The 17,658-nt window shown below is 36.2% G+C and overlaps 1 protein-coding gene across 2 annotated transcripts in view; it reads right to left on the bottom strand.

Annotated features, from left to right (window-relative positions):
- Window positions 1-4,227: 4,227 nt before the first annotated feature.
- LOC107661604 (NMDA receptor synaptonuclear signaling and neuronal migration factor-like) overlaps window positions 4,228-17,658 on the bottom strand; it is a 36,032-nt gene continuing 22,601 nt past the window's right edge. For both annotated transcript variants that reach the window (XM_016451270.1, XM_016451278.1), the window contains exons 6-15: window positions 13,317-13,369; window positions 12,852-12,941; window positions 10,821-10,948; window positions 10,358-10,441; window positions 9,887-9,920; window positions 8,702-8,772; window positions 8,359-8,438; window positions 8,163-8,265; window positions 5,909-5,984; window positions 4,228-4,770 (exon numbers count right to left, since the gene is read on the bottom strand). In XM_016451270.1, coding sequence (XP_016306756.1) covers window positions 4,673-4,770; window positions 5,909-5,984; window positions 8,163-8,265; window positions 8,359-8,438; window positions 8,702-8,772; window positions 9,887-9,920; window positions 10,358-10,441; window positions 10,821-10,948; window positions 12,852-12,941; window positions 13,317-13,369 — 817 coding nt within the window. In that variant the 3' untranslated portion in view covers window positions 4,228-4,672. The remainder of the gene's footprint in view (window positions 4,771-5,908; window positions 5,985-8,162; window positions 8,266-8,358; window positions 8,439-8,701; window positions 8,773-9,886; window positions 9,921-10,357; window positions 10,442-10,820; window positions 10,949-12,851; window positions 12,942-13,316; window positions 13,370-17,658) is intronic.

Raw genomic sequence — 17,658 nt, 5'->3', positions numbered from 1 at the left:
AATATAAAATAAAAGCTAATTAAAAAAATGTATAAATACTATAATGATTAATAATATTAAAATAACACTGATTCATAAAAAGATGTTGTTTATTGTACCTAATGCATTCATGTTAACAAATTGACCCTTATTATAAAGTGTTACTGGAAAACATTTTTTGAGGCTAAAAAGATCAATTTATAATTGACATTGCCAAAGCTTTGAAGAATCAAGATTCTTCCTTAACAAGAAAAGAAGGCTTTGCACAAACAGGCATTACTGTCCAGCACAAGTACAAAATAAATAGCATAAATATATAATAAATATAATAAATGAGTAAAAAGCTCAAAACATTAACTTTTACATCATAGAGGAATTACATATATTGCTACATCGACAAACAGCTTTAAAACACTATATGATGTAAATGAATAAATGTGCAAACATTCGTACAGAACAGTTGTAATAAGTGATTTGAGTGATACGACTGCCCTCCATTTGATGCATTCTGTTCATACTGGACGTCCCGAGATAACATTCACTCTCACCACCAAATGTTCCCGCTATAGCGTGATGTTGCCGTCTGTAATATAGTGACTGTAGATTCTCTCTTTCCCTCTGACATGCCAGGCTCTCTGACGCCTACTGTGAGTCACAGATGGCCGCATAATGACTGGAATTGCTAGAGGATCAGGCCCAATTCATTTGCAACCTATTTTCTGGCCGGGGTGCAGCCCTTTAGGGGAAGTGGCGTGTCAGCTAGACTAGAGAGATCGCAACGTCCCCTATGATAACAGAACCCTACTGTATTCTATATCCAGACACTTCCAGTGCAATTTTGCAGACTAATTAAAGCTTTTCTTCACTAGCTTTTGTGTATGTCTGCCATATTGGATCACTTTTTTACCTTTAAAATGAGGGCATGAATGGCTAAATACCTTGGTAGTACATGTACATTGCCAAGATGTCCAATCAAAGTGTGCATTTTGATGCGTTTTAGATACATTGCTAAATATGTAATGTTTTAATGGTTAAATATGTTGCTAAAATGTTCCTTGTTGCTTTATTTGCAACATTTGTGATTAAAAATGTGCCATATACGACCAAAAGTATGTCGACAACCAGGGATGTAACAATATGTTGTGTCACAATATATCATAATACAGAAATGCAGGAATTTGTAGCGTGGATAGCAACAGTATGTATTGTGTGTTTACCCAAAATAAAAGTTTAAAGTTTAAATTTTGCATCAAATATGGTAATGGAGCATATCAAATATGGTATACCCAGAAGGTCATCTTCCATGTTTATTAAATATTATTAATACATTAAAAATAAAATACATTTAATAAAATATAATATTTTAAACTTTTTAAATGTATTTAGTCCAAAAATATTCAAGTATACCCTGATGTAATACCAAATTTAGCATTTTAATGAACAGTACTTTTTGATAACTGTTTATCATGTCTTAGAAATAATAATAATAATAATAAAAACATTTTAAAGGGATAGCTAACTAAAAATGAAAATTCTGTCATCTACTCACCCTCGTGTTGTTCCAAACCTGTACACGTTTTCTTCGTCTGCTGAACACAAAAAAAAGATATTTTGAGGAATGTTGGTAACCGAACAGTTGACTGTAGCCACTGACTTCCATCCATAGTATTATTTTTTTCCCCATACTATGGAAGTCAATGGCTACTGTCAATTGTTTGCTTACTCACATTCTTCAATATATCTTTTGCGTCCAACAACTGCAAGAAATTCATACCGGTTTGAAACAAGCGGAGGGTGAGTAAACGGTGACAATTTTCATTCCTATTCCTTTAACTGTATTTTGGCTTTGTTTGCGTCATGAGAGTATATCGTATCGTGAGGAGATATCATGAGGAGATATTGTGTATCAAAATGAATCATGACATGAGTGTATTGTTACACCCCTATCAACAACACTTTAGAATGAACAAATTAGTACCGCCCCCAACTCACGCCATTGGTTGAACCACAGTGTTTACACTTTTCTGGGAAATAAACCCTATTTTTAGTTGTGCATCCATATTAAATTGAAATAAGAGAAGGTATTTTAATATTAAACACCATTAAATCATCTCTAAATGGATACATTCCCAGATGATTCACATCTTGGCAAGGTATGTTGCTAACGTTCTATTAGCTTGTTGTTGGAGTTCCTTTCCCTCTCAATAAGATGGCTTGACAGCATACTTACGGCTTCACTTATTTTCATGGGGCAAGACCTCATTCTGTCTATCAATTAAGTTAAAGATTTCTTGAATAACACTAAAGGAGTAGCCAATTAGCATTATGGATACATAAAAAAACAAGACAAGAGAAGATACCATCGTTCAACCAGCTGGAAGTTCTCCATGAGTGCCTGAAGCCATCCACATCAAAGAGCCATCAGTCTGAGCAGCTTGCTAAAGAGGGTATGGCTTATTAGCTGAGTACATTAGAACATTCATAAAGATACACATGAGAAACAACTCCCGAGTTGCTCTAAACCTTTGAAAGCTACTAATGGAAGAAGAAGAATGCATAGAGTTTACACCTGCAAGCTGCCATAAAACGGTCTAAATGGTTCTATTATCCATATACGGCCATCAAATACCATCCTGCCCCATAAGGCAACAATGACCTTCAGAAAAACGCCTCTTCGTGACCCACAACACCAACGGCTTTAGACTAAATAGAGAGAGGCTGTTTTCACACTAAAGCTGATGGTGTGAACCCAAATCCATTTGGTTGGGGTGAAATCAGCTTCTGATATCATCAAAACAAACATAAGTCAAGAAAACGGATTCATGTGGAGTCAAGTATGATTCACAATTGTTATGAAAGTAATCCAGCTTTATTTGTGGATGCCAGAAGCTATTGATGGCATATTATTTAGTATACATACACTAGCATTCAAACGTTTGGGGTCAGTTAGATTTTTGGATTTAAGACTGCATTTATTTGATCAAAAATACAGTAAAAACAGCAATATTGTGAAATATTGGAAGGGAAGTCGTGGCCTAATGGTTAGAGAGTCGGACTCGTAACCCAAAGGTTGCGGGTTCGAGTCTCGTACCGGCAGGGATTGTAGGTGGGGGGAGTGAATGTACAGCGCTCTCTCCCACCTTCAATACCACGACTGAGGTGCCCTTGAGCAAGGGCAAGGGATGCTGCGGCTCCCCGGGCGCCGCAGCATAAATGGCTGCCCACTGCTCCGGGTGTGTGTTCACAGTGTGTGTGTGTTCACTGCTGTGTGTGTGCACTTTGGACGGGTAAATGCAGAGCACTAATTCCGAGTATGGGTCACCATACTTGGCCACATGTCACGTCACTTTTTTCACTTTTTAAATATTACAATTTAAGTGTTTTCTGTTTTCTTAAAATGTTATTTATTCCTGTGATGCAAAGCTGAATTTTTAGCAGCCATTATTCCAGTCTTTTGATCAAGTTAATCAATCCTTGCAGAATGAAATATTAATAACTAATTGCTGTATATTTAGTACAGATTGAAGTGCCACAGTAAAATTTGGTACTAAACTCAAACAAATGAGTAAATAAGTGAACTGGACAACAATTCCCTTTTTTGATAGCAGCCACATGTATTGAGAAACATGATGAAGTCGCAAATATACTGCCGCTTGAAGCCGAATACTATATTTAAAGACAGACAGGTTCAAACCAAGCAGTCAAACCAAGTGTGAAAACAGCCTAATTGTTATGAACACATTGACACAAGCGCTTATTTTAGCAGTTCTGTAACGTCTCCCTGTAATGCTATGTTCCTGCTGACGCTTCAGGTACACCTGGTGTAGATGTCTGGCTATACTGAGGTCAGTGTTTCTATTATTATATGACTGGAAGTTACGATTTCCCAGTTTGGGGACTGTGTATGGTTGTGTTTTGCAATGCGGGGCTATGTTTTTCGATGGAGGGACAGATACTGGCATGCAATGAGTTGTGCCGGAAGCAAAACGTGATGAAAGATTACTAAATCTATGAAGTATGTCGACAGAATGTCCATTCTTTCCACCTAAATGACTTCCACTTATCTGGATAGGGGAGTAATTAATATATCCGTAAAGCCTAAAACCTGAGTTATTCAAAATAGTTTGTTAGAAAGACCACAACAATAAACATTGAAAAAGTAAATTGTGTACCATTGACATTTAGATTATTTGCATGACTATAGCTACTCTATATACTCATGAGATGTATATCCTGTATGTATACCGATATATTAGTTATTTCATATAGGACCATTTTTGTGTTCTGGTAGGTAAGTTTCGGCGTGACACTTGTAAGCACAACGGTCTCGGCTAGTGATCGATAAGTCTGCGATATGTTAGTTTAAAAACAAAAGCAGTCGACAGACTGTCAACCAGTTCTGAGAAACAACTTCTCTTTTCTCCATTAGAGAACAAAAACACCACGTATCCGGATTTCTCTTGTGTTTTGAACCATTTGCCACTCGTTTTTGTTTCTTGTGTTACCGTTCTGAGGCGGTCGAAGTCCACAGAGGTGAGCTGAAATGAACAATGCTCGAGACGTAGTGATGGCAGCGAAGTGGCTGTGTCCCTCTCCACTCCTCTTCCTCCGGAACTCCAAAATGAAAGCTGGTGGAATGGAGTTTTACAGTGGGACGTCCTGCCCGCAATGCTACACACTGACCCGCGTGGGGTCACAAGAGATCTTCGTAGTCGAGGAGTTTTGAGTGCTGCCGGGTTTTCCAAAGTCGAAACAGACGGAAGTCAAAGTACATCTCAATCATCTCTTTGCCTAAAAGAGAGGGAAATAAGAGAGGGAGATATGAGTCTGGAATACAATTGGTGAATTCAATGTGAACACGTCTCTCTATGATGAACAGACACTTCCATATAGATTTGCTCAGGCCGTAATTGGAAAACAGCATGCAGTGGGGGATGATATAGATAAAGAGAGATGAGAGAGAAATTATAGAGAATGAAGAGAGAAAATTGAGAGTCAAAGAAAGAGAGGTGGGTTGTTCAGTCGGCCCAGGACAGGTGAAAATAAATGAAGAAAAAGACCTGTAAACTTCCTTTGAATGGTTTACTATAAAGGCATGTCAGTAAAGATGAGAATTACCCATTAAGTAAAAATTTATCATCATACTCGCCGCCATGCCATTTCAAACCATATGGGTTTGGTACAACATGAGGGTGAGCAAATGCCAAAATTCGATTCCTTAAATCATACGCAAAGAGTGTCAGTAGACATACCTTCACACTTTTAAGGCTGATGAGAATTTTTAATGTTTTTGAAAGAAGCCTCAAGCGTGCATTTATTTTATTTAAAAATGCAGTAAAATATAATTAGAATTTAAAAGAACTATATTTTATATAATATATTTTAAAGCATTATTTATTCTTGTGATGGCAAAGCTGAATTTTCAGCATCATTACTCCAGTCTTCAGTGTCACATGATCCTTCAGAAATCATTCTAATATGCTGATTTGGTGCTCAAGAAACATTTCTAATAGTTCTTGATTTTGAAAAAACCGTGATACGTTGTTTTTTTTCAGGATTCTTTGATGCATATAAAGTTTAAAAGAATAGTATATATTTGAAACATTATCTTTACTTTTACTTTTCCATCAATTTAATGCATTCTTTGCAAAAGATATATGAATAAATATAAATTAATTAATTTGTTCAAATTTATTCGTACTGACCCTGATCTATATTATTTATATGAAAAAAAATAACAGAAAAAAATAACTGTACAAGTCTGGAATGACATGAAGGTCAGATTTTGAATTCTGTATATATACAGTATATATCAGTATTCCTTCATTAACAACTACTAGATTTCAAATCATGCAAGGAAGAGTCTGTTTATGTGTGTTTATTTTTGCGTGTAGGAGTGTGAGCATAAGCACATTGCAGACAGTCTCACCCTGAGCGGAGAGCTCCAGCGGTGACTCAAACTTGACAGAATAAGGCCTCATCAGGTTCTTCAGTTTCTGGAACAGCTGTTGGCACATGATAAGCCAAGACATTAATAATCTGCTTTTTTTCTCCCCCTCACACAGCTCTCTCGCTCTCTCCTTCACTCGCTCTTTGACTCGAGGAGGTTAGTTAGGGATAATGGCAGCATCTGTGTTTGTGGCCCTGGATAAATCTCACACGGGCAACAGGAAAGGCAAACGAGAACCTTCAAAAGAACCCAGTTAAGATCTTAACATCCATGCAACGTTCTGAGAGGCTTCAGAACCCAGACAGAGATTAAAGATGAAGTTACAGACACAGATTTTCTCTTCCGGCTCACCCTGTGAAAGAAGCCAGTGCCTTACAGACTGGATAAAAATGAAAACATGAGCACAACGCTAAGGGGGACGCCACAAACAAATGCTGCAATATTCATAGAGTTCCCATTTGAGATAAACGTGCATTGATATTCACTCGCGAATGCCAAATTCTTTCGGAAGATAACCCAGCATGCGTTCACAAACTCACACAAGTCAGTCATCCTCCGTGTGTCAATCACAAGAACGCACGCGAACGCAATTCTCGTGAACGGTGGCGCCTCTTGGGCAATGACGCACGGCGAATGAGACTTACGCCAAACCCGTCTCCATAGAAACGCATTCGTACATTAGGTTCCAAGGGCGGCATGAATGTGTACTTGGGGCGTACTCTCGGGGCTCCTGTCATATAACACTCGTCAGGCCAAGACGGAACGAGCTGAAAGTTAAGGCTGACCCTAAATGACAGATGGAGATTTGCGTTCAAGCCTGACGTCCAACAGTTAAGGAAGTCTCAAATTAGATGTTAATGATCACAGCAACTAGTTTGAGTGTTATATACACTACATTTCAGTAGTCTCTTAATATATGTCTAGCAAATATGCTAACCAAGGTTGCATTTATTTAATCAAAAATACAGTAAAAACAGTAATGTTACTGATAAATATTATTTTAATTTAAAAGAATTGTTTCTATTTTAAACATATTTTAAAATCTAAATCATTCCTGTGATGCAAAGCTGAATTTTCAGCATCATTACTCCAGTCTTCAGTGTCACATGATCCTTCAGAAATCATTAGAAATCATAGTGCTCAAGAAACATTTTTTTATTTTTATTATTAGTATTATTTTAGTATTAGTGCTTTAAATATACTATATATGCCATACTACATAGTTTTTATGTTTATATTTTTATTTAAATTTATATTTCTGGTAAAGATGTAGTCATTTTGTTGTGTTTTTGTCATTTTTATTAGTTTACACAGTTCTTATTCATTTTTATTTCATTTTTGTTTCATTTAGTACTTAAACGAAAAGAATATATATAAGTACTAAAACAAATAATTGTAATATACTCATTTGGTGCTCAAAAACAGTTCTAATGATTATCTATTTTAGTATTGTTGATATTCTACTATAGTTTTTAATAATATTTATTTTTTTATTTTTATAGTTTTAGTCATTTTGTTGCGTTTAATTTTTATTTCAGTTATTTTAGCAGGTAGGTCAAGGTAAACTAAAAGAACATGTGAAAATATGCATTGGCAACTAGCTGAAATTAATTTATTTTAAGTAACAGTTTTGTAATGGTTTTATTATTACCCTGAATAATTATCAATGCTGAAAACTGTTTTGCTACTTAATATTTTTTGTGGAAACTGATATTTTTTTTCAGGATTATTTTATTTGAAATCGAAATATTTTGCAATATAAAAGTCTTTACTGTCATTTTTGACACACTTTTGAACAATCGCCAAAGTCAGAGTCAAAGTTGGGTTTATTCATTACATTAAAGAAGACAATATGAAGTATTTCCAGAAACTAAAGTGTACTTAACAGGAAAAAGTAAGAACACTTTCACAAATTGCAATGAATAGACGGTTACAGAGTGCTGATGCATAAACACAGCTCTATATCTATTAAAGATTGAGTACTGGACAGGAAAGGGTTCTTTTAAGTTAAATAACCAGGGGGGAAATGCTGTCAGGCATGATGGTGACAGACAGAGAGGTGTTATATAGAAAAATGGAGAGATGGAGTTGGTGCATGTCTGTGTCTAAAGAGATGAGAGCTGAACATGGCCACGGCAGGCCCCAGAGGGACCTTTTCTAAATATAATGCAGAAACTCAAGGTACAAGCATTACGTAAATACTGCAGACTTGCTGCTTCAGAACGTGACATACCTTCTCTCCATTAGGATTGCCCAGTACGTAACAACCCATGATGTGGATCAGGTTGGGCTCTGGATTCACTTTACTCATAAACCGGCTCAGACGTTTCCAAAACCTGCATGTACACCACAAACACGTGAGCGAAATATCTCAGATAACAGTCACTAAAGGAATATCAAAACAAGACTTTTCTATGGATCTCACTCACTGGCTCATGTCTTCCTCTTTCTCGACCTTGGCAAAAGTGGCCACTTTATTCTTCAGAAGGTACAGGTGCCCCGGGCCACCCTGAAACAGAAAATTACACATTTGAAACCTTACATAACATCAAACTCAAAGAAACAGAAGACCAGTAGTATTGCCCTCTGAACTGAGAGAGACAGACCTGTGAAAGAAATCCTGTCCATCTGAACACACAACCATTACGCAACATCAAACTGAGACAGCAGTGAGTACTGTATTATTCCCACAGACACTGCTGATTCACTCTGGTGCACTTACAGTCTCATTTCTTGTCATTTTGTTTGTTTGTTGGCTTTGTTTTTTCTCACCTGACAGAAGATCATCATGCGCCAGATCTTACTGCCCCTCCTGTAGGCTGTCAATCTCTTCTCAATCTCCTCTGCACACAAAACAAACACGCTGCTGTAGTCACACTGAGTGCATATACATGCACGATCTTACAGTGAATATACATAAGTTGACAGTCTACAGCCTTTAAAATATTGGGGAAAAGCCATGGCAAGCAAAAACTTTTGCATATTAGACTGATTTTACTTTGCATGTAAGAGTCTATAATCACAGTTCTATCAGCTTATTCAGAATATAACATTTTAGATGTCAAAAATAAGATAATGTAACCACAATTTTCTTGCAATGTTCCTTTTTTTTTTTTACTTTATTCCCGAGGTTACCCTTTATTATATTATATTATATTATATTATAATTGTTATATATGGGATGATATTATGCATTATTTCTATATATTATTTCAAGCCCTTTCATAATTTTATAAATTATCCTAACCTAACTTTACATGTAAGAGTCTATAATCACGGTTTTAAAGGATTATTTAATATATAACAATATTATTCAATACATAACAGACTTATTCAGGACTGAATTTCCAAATCTCATGTAACCACCATTTTTTTGCATTATTGCTTTATTGATTTGCATGCAAATATATAATTATATTATATTATATTATATTATATTATATTATATTATATTATATTATATACTTGTCAAGCCCTTTCAATCCTAAATATTAGTTTTTTTTGTTTTTGTTGTTAATAATGAGCTAATTTTGATGGCTATCATCATTTTGTTGCTTGTTATATGGACAAACAAATGAACAAACAATCAACATTATAATTAGCATAACTGCCCACTGACATTTAAAAGGAAGAAAAAAATGTTAATTTATGAATTTCTGATTCTGTTTGACTCCAAAACACATTGAATAAATCTTGATCACCACAGATTTTATAGAATCACTGTTGTAAAACAGTCACTAGAAAATATAGGTACTTCTCTGATCCAGTGTCATTTATCAGGAATCCAATTGTTTTTGTGTTTCTCATGCTGGCTGGTGCAAAAATCAATACAAAGCCCACCGTCGTTCCACAATGAAATAACCAGGCAAGGGGTAAAATGCTCAAACACACACACAAAAAAGCACACGGCCAGCAAACACACAGCAACAAACAGCACACACACATAAAGCTACATACCCAAAATATCATCAAACGTGGCATGCTCATGATCCTGGAGATAAAAATAATGAAAACAATCAATATAAACACACAGATTAGACCAATTCTGAAGGGAAAATGTTCTTTGTATCATGCTTAATGTCTATAATCTCTAATTCACACTCCAGATAACATTACTGGCTTCTGCGTTTCTTTGTGCTGTTGAGGACGTGTTATCATTTACTATTGTGTTTGCTATCAGTTTGGTCATCACTTGTCTGTTTAAACCTCTGGACAGTATTTTGTGATGTGTCCTCTTGTATCACATCCTACAGAGTGCCTTTGGTTCTACTGCACAGGACAAAGCAAACATTAGCTTTGTGTTTCAAATATTTTTCAGTGAAAATCCATTAACTACTCATTTGTTTTAATGTAAATGTTAAAAATGGACATCTGGATGATGTGTAAAGTATTCCTATGTGATGTAGAGTGAAGACTGGCTTGACTTACATAGAGAATAGGTATAATAGATGGATCGTCCCTTCGAATGATGTTGGGAACATATTCTGCTTTAGGAACTTTAGATGAGATCAGCTAAAGGATACAAAAGTGACAAAAATTTTAATTAAATTAAACAAATAAATTACAGTAATATTCTGAAAATGACTCAAAATTAACTTAAATTATGTAAAAAAAAAATAAATAAAAGTTGAATAAATTAACATTGTAAATTTTATGTAATTAAGTCAAATAAAATTACTTAAGTAACAAATAAAAATGGTCACCAAGAAATGAATTTAAGTTAATCAAGTAAATTACATTAAAGTAAAATATAATACATTAAATTAACATTATATTTACAATATAGCTATGTGAAGCAAAATTACTTAAAAATTCAAAAGAAAAAATCAAAACCTGAATTGCGGTAAAAACTGGAAAAAATTGTTTTTTTAAATGTAATTAAATTGCATACCATAATTTTAGGAGGGATGAAGTCATCCACCTCACACGCCAGTCTCTCCATCTCTCTCTCCTCCTCCCAGTCCATGTCTTCACATCCGCCCTCCTCTGGAGTACCGCAGGTCGTCTGCAGATCCCCACCTGTGGCATCACACAACACAGCAGAGAGTTTAATGATGGACACAGAGAAAGCAGAAGGAAGACAAAGAGAAAAAAGGAACAAAGAGACAAGCGAGGAATGAGAAGAGGAAAGAGTGGATGGAGAAAGAGAAAGGCTCAGATAGAGACAAAAAGGAACAAAGATAAGACAGATTGACAGTGAATTTGTTTACATGGACTGCAGTAATTGAGCTGTTTTGCTTCAAAGTTAGGAGTCATAAACTGATAACAGGAAAAGTTCACCAAAAAATGTTATTCCAAACCTTTATGCTGTTATATTTTATGTGGAACATGAAGAGATTTTTTAAGGAAATCCCACAGAAGGATGGTTAATATTGACCACAACTGTCAAGGTACTGAAAATGTCGAAACAGAACCCGACAAAAAGCATCATAAAAGTAGTTCATATGACTTTATGAATATTCAGTGTTGCCTGGAATTCCACAATACATCCTGTAGTGTTATTACTGTTAACTAAAAACGAATTATTCAATTTATTTCCCAATAAAATAAAACATAAATTTTATGTTAAAAAACCCTTAAAAGAAAATTTTAAATGTTGCCTTGGCAAATGAAATAAGTTGGCAAAACTAAGTTTAGGAAAAAAAATATTATTAAATACTATAACAGTTTATAAGTATATATAAATAATACTAAAATAACACTTTGTGAACTAATCAAAATTTTAATTTTAATGAAAAGGATCTGAAAGTCCTTTTTGGACAGTTGTGATACATTTTCCATACATGAAAAGTTCATTTCTTCATTTTCCACTAAAAATAACAGATTGTGGGTTTGGAATGACATGAGGGTGACAAAATGATGACATCTGGAGCATTTTCATTTTTGGGTGAACTATCCTTTTAACGTCTAAAATGGAGCTTTAATTTGCTGTGAATTTCTCTTCACACTTGTTTGACTGCAGTCCATTTAAATATACAGCAGTACACCTAACTAGAGTTATACATTTAAAACTGCAATGAGACTGTAGTATAGTGGTTGTATAAGAGAAAGTAAAGAGGAGAGAAAAACCAGGCAGCTATAGAGATACAAAACAGACAGAGAAAAGCCAACATACAAATATTACAACTGTAAATCAAATGTTCACAATCATTCTTAAGGCTCCCTGAAGACACAGGTAGCAAAAACAAACATGATGACAAAAATAAGTCTAAAGACAAACTACACAAAGAGTTAACATGCTGACAGACAGAACCACGCTCAGAGGAAGACAGACAAACAGGATCAGCATCAAGAGCAGAGGAGGAACGTCGCTGCCAGACTGTGTATGTGTGGGATATATAAGTGGTCTGCAAGAAGGCTTCTGGTCGTAATGTAATGATTTTATATACACTAATGTTCAAAAGTTTGGGGTCTGTATGATTTTTTGTTTTAAATAAATACTTTTATTCATTTTTTTTTTTTTTTTTTTTTTTTACTTTCTGTTAATAATCCTGAAAAAAGAAAAAAAAAATCTACAAAAATATTAAGCAGCACAACTGCTTTCGAAATGTATTATAAGAAGAAATGTTTCTGATTTCTGAATTTTCATGTGGCACTACAGACTGAAGTAATGATTTTTTGGTTTGCCACCACAGGAATAGAATAGAATAGAATAGAATAGAATAGAATAAATACATACTTATTTTAAACTGTAATAGTATTTCACAATATTACTGTTTTAACTGAATTTTGATCAAATAAATGCAGCCTTGGTGAGCATTAGACTTCTTTCAAAAACATTTAAAAAAGCACTGACCATAAACCTTTGAACAGCAGTGTAAATAAGTAATAACTAGTGCTGTCAACCATTTTATGCTGTGATCTTGATATGTTAAGTGTGTCAAAGTGGCATGTATAAGCATGTGTGTACAGATGGACTCACTGTCTTTTGAGTCGTTTAGGGAGTCTTGTTTGACAGGGGTCGGATCACTCCAGGATCGGTTGAAACTCTTCGCCCTGCGCTCTGCAAATGCTAGTGAAGTGGAGAGATGGTCACACGCACACACATGCGACGCCCCATGATCCTCACAGACTGTGGGCTGCATCACATACACTCAAACACACCAACAACAACTACACACACATTTCTCATATGCTTCAATGTCCATTTGTTCCTATGCTACACTTAAAAAACACAGAACCAAAATGGACCAACACTCGTCCTCTGTCGCTGGTTTATAGGTCACAATGACCCAAAACTGTCAATCATCTTTCATACAAACATGCAAAAATACACATGCACATGCTAATCTACAGCACGTGCATCACATGTACAAACAAAAAACACACAAAACTCACAAATGGAGCTGTGCAATCATTCATACTGTACACTCACACATAGACTCACTTTGTGCTTTAATTCTTCTGCTGCCCACCATTCTTAAATGCTTCCGGAAATTCCTAGAAATTAGTAGAAGAGTGAAAGAAAAAAAGAGTGTGGAAGGAAAGAAACGTAAATCAGGTCATCAATATCTGCATGTCTGTGACACTACACCAAAAACCCTTGTCTCTTATCTGCGTTTGTGAACGCAAAGAGATTTCCCTTGGTTATTCAACAGCGCAAACATATTTTGAAGGCCATATGAAACCCATAAACGTTTATTTATGGTAGTACATCACTAAATATTTGCACCAGGTAGGCCGTCGGAGAGACCAGCAGACGTCCTTGCTTGTGTGCACTCATGTGCAGTATTGAACCAGCAAGTGTGTACTTTCTTTGAGCCATTTGGCTTTTCTCCAGCTGACTGAGAAAGCAGACAGAGAAAAATGCCACTGCAGTAGAGTTAGTCCCACACCTCCAACATAACTACCCTACGCATATCCATGACAACTGTACACTTAATTATAAAAGTTGAAACACTAGTAAGGGGTGAACAAAGGTGACAGCAGAAATAACAGCAAATTAGATTACAGTGGTTCTTAGGTCAGAAACATACTCTACGCAAGTACGCAAATGTTGATGCTATGCTAACACATTACAAGCATGCGATCCTGTTGTACATACAACATGTTCTTGTGTTACTGTGGTAAATAGTTACCTTCAAATATCTGTGCCATGAAAGAACCTATGAAATCCAGATTTGAGCTTTGAGGCATTTAGTTCATGTGTGTTAGTTTTGAGGCTAGCAATACGCTAGTACATTACTAAATGTTGACAAAATGCCAATGGAAATGCTAACAGCTAACTAGCTTTCTTCAGGTATTCATCGTTTTCAGTCACATGACTGGTACTTAGACCTAGTGGGCAAAACATTCATAGATTTGCAGCACAGAAGGCATTTGTGTTTATGTACTAGTCTACATTTTGGGCCTTGGTTTAAACCAAAACAACACTCTTGGCAGGACTGCAGTGCTACACATGGTTAGCGCACTGGGGAAGCATATCCTCATTAGCCAGTGTATTGTGTTATGAAAATTTAATTTCAGAATTTTATTGAGTCTGTTTCAGTGTTTTTCTCCAACAAGTGTCCTATTTTGTGTTTTGTGACAATTACACTGTAGATCATGACTAATTGGAAGGGAAGTAATGAGACAAGAAGAGAGAGGCAGAAACATGGGAGGAAGATAGAAAAAGTGCTTTGTTTACACATGTGACAGAGCTGTGCCCACCTGTGAGAGGAGGGAGATATGGAGAAATCTCCCTTTTCTGTCCGTCTTATGGCTTATTTACACCCACATGCATATATGAGAGAGAGAGAGAGAGAGAGAGAGAGAGAGAGAGAGAGAGAGAAACCTCCCTTGCCCCCGCAGCTGAGGATGAGTCAGAGGCTTTTTTTTCTCCATTGTCTCTCTTTTAATTCTCTCACTCGCTCTGTCCCATGTCTGCAATCTCTGCTCCTCTATTAGCTCTTTAATTTCATCACCACCTCTCTCACGCTGTTAAATAATTCTATTCCCTCAATTATGCCCCTTTCCTTTTTTTAAAGGAATATTTCACCAAAAGTGAAAATTCTGTCATCGTTTCTTCATCCTCATGTTGAAGACAATATTTTACTATTTAAAGAAATAGTAAGATTTAGTATAAAATAAATAAATATTTATTAATTTATAATACATTTATTATGTTATTTTTATCCTGGGTGCTCTTCTACTTGAAGAAACTGAAAGTGAATGGGGGCTGGAATGATCACACTCCAAAAAATGACAAAAAGCACCAAAACGTGCCATATAAAGTGGATCTTTGGTATGTTTTAAAACAACTGAAATATAGTCAGCAAAATGCCTGAATTAAGCCACGCGGATACGTTTTCTACGTTGTCTGCATTTTGATCTGAATGAAAACAACAGGTACGTCCCAAATCGCGTACTTATGCACTATTCTATGACATTTTGTAGTATAAATAGTGCGAGTACTGCATTTACACTGAAAATTCCCTCAAAAAAGTGCACTTTAAATACCCGAATGATGCACTTAAATAACCAAAAAAACTAAGTGTGGAATGTTGGACACTTCATGCACTCAACTGTCGCAGCTTTAATTACGTACAGAAGTGGGAGGGGCTATCAGACTCTGCTTATGAATGACAGAACAACCTTATATAATTCATACTCTTCATGGTTGAGTACATAGTGTATAAGTGCATAGTGTAGTGCATCATTTGGGACGCAGCTAACATATCCGCGTGACACAGCTGACACAGAACAGCATATGCTGTTTACGTTCAGTGGATACAAAATGAGACGAATTGTTGAATAAAGTCGTTTTGCACACAAAAAGTATTCTCGTAGCTTCGTAAAATTACGGTTGAACCACTGATGTCACATGGATTATTTTACCGATGTCCTTGCTACGTTTGTGGACCTTGATCGTGTTAAGATCCTTGCTGTCTATGGGAGGGTCAGGGAGCTCACGGGATGCATCAAAAATATCTTAATTTGTGTTCCGAAGATGAACGGCGGTCTTATGGGTTTGGAACGACATGAGGGCGAGTAATTAATGACAGAATTTTCATTTTTTGGTGAACTATCCCTTTAACAACTACCTTACTAACTATTAATAAGCAGCAAATTAGGAGTTTATTGAGGCAAAAGTCATAGCTAATGGTTTGGTCACAGCGAGAATTGGACCTTAAAATAAAGTGTGATCAAAGTGTCATATGTTTGCAACGACATGGGGACGAGTAAATGATGACCAATTTTTATTTCAAGTGAACTGTCCTTTTAAGGGCAAATCAGTAGGTCGAACTACTGTATGTTTTATTTCAGGTCACCTCAACTTTCAGCAATTACTCAGGTGTTTTTCCATACCACATTGTCTTTCCCCTGCAGCAGCTGTGCATTGTGGGAGACATCTGGCTGGATGCTCCAGACTCCTGTCCAATATGACCTCTCCGGCTCCCAATCGTCCCCACCCATAGCAGCAACTCTGATTACGTAATTGCCTACTTGCCTTTTCTTCCTCTCATTCAGATTCTCACTCTCCTCCTTTCATCTCTCTCGCTTTCATTATATCTCTGTCCTTCCCATTCTCCTCCTGAATGTATGATTGCAGTGTATCATTTGTCTCACAGGGTTGACTTTCCAGCGACGTATCACACCACCCCTGTCCAACAATACATTCCGGAATCATCTACTGCTACTGTGACCATCTGGTCCTGTTTCAATTAGCCCTGATCCTTAGAGAGAACTCTGAATGAAATATACTGGCTAAAAAACAAAAGCCAAGCAAAAAACAACCTTATTGATTATATGAAGAATATTCGAAAAGATCAGATCAATATGCTTATATCCAAACTATCATACAGTATATGCTACCCCTTTTCTTTTTTTCCTGTTTTGGTGAGTAAATCAGAGGCTTAGAAATGATCAAATGTATGTGTGGATGGGATTATAAATCTTATCAGCATTGACTCATGAATATTAATTAGGTGATGTAATGCTCATCCAGTAGTCAAAACAGATTTTTTGAAAAGCAGGACACTTGCCAAATTATAATTACCACATACTGATTCACTCAACTGCTGATAAAACCAGTTGGGAGAAGCTGCACTGTGGTGTCGTTCAAAATGTAAAGCAAAATTACTACAAAAACTACATTTTTTTATTATTATTTCATATACCTCAAACGTCTAGAATTTCTCTTGCACTCCTGTTGTGTTGACATAGGTTGGATTATTTTTCCTCTTAAAAAAAAAAACTTATTTCTGAGGTTGCAAACAATTGCAATTTTCCTCTCAACTTGCATAGTTCAGTCACACCTTGATTACACAACAGTAAGAAAGTTGGTTTGTGGCTGTGCAAAAAGCAAAAACCAATTTCAAGGTGTGTTGTAACCATGGAGGTAGGACATTGAATCTGATTCTTTAATCTCAGCCCAACCACACAGCAAATTGGGGGCTAAACTGCTTAGGGTGGTTCATATCTAAGAATAATGAATGCGCCAAGTCCTCAGACAAAATATCTGTATTGATATGGATACATATCTCAGCTTTAGATAGAACGACAGGTATAGAGAGAGAGAGAAGAGACAGAGAGAGAGCGAGAGAGAGAGAGAGACAGAGAGTGAGAGAGAGAGACAGAGAGAGAGACAGAGAGAGAGACAGAGACAGACAGACAGAGAGAGAGACAGACAGAGAGAGACAGAGACAGACAGAGAGAGACAGAGACAGACAGAGAGAGAGACAGACAGAGAGAGACAGAGACAGACAGAGAGAGACAGACAGAGAGAGACAGACAGACAGACAGACAGA

Source organism: Sinocyclocheilus anshuiensis, unplaced genomic scaffold, assembly GCF_001515605.1.
Source record: "Sinocyclocheilus anshuiensis isolate Anshui unplaced genomic scaffold, SAMN03320099.WGS_v1.1 scaffold457, whole genome shotgun sequence".
NCBI lineage: Eukaryota > Metazoa > Chordata > Actinopteri > Cypriniformes > Cyprinidae > Sinocyclocheilus > Sinocyclocheilus anshuiensis.
The sequence above is the reverse complement of the archived record's forward strand: the minus strand, read 5'-3'. Positions and strand labels throughout refer to the sequence as shown.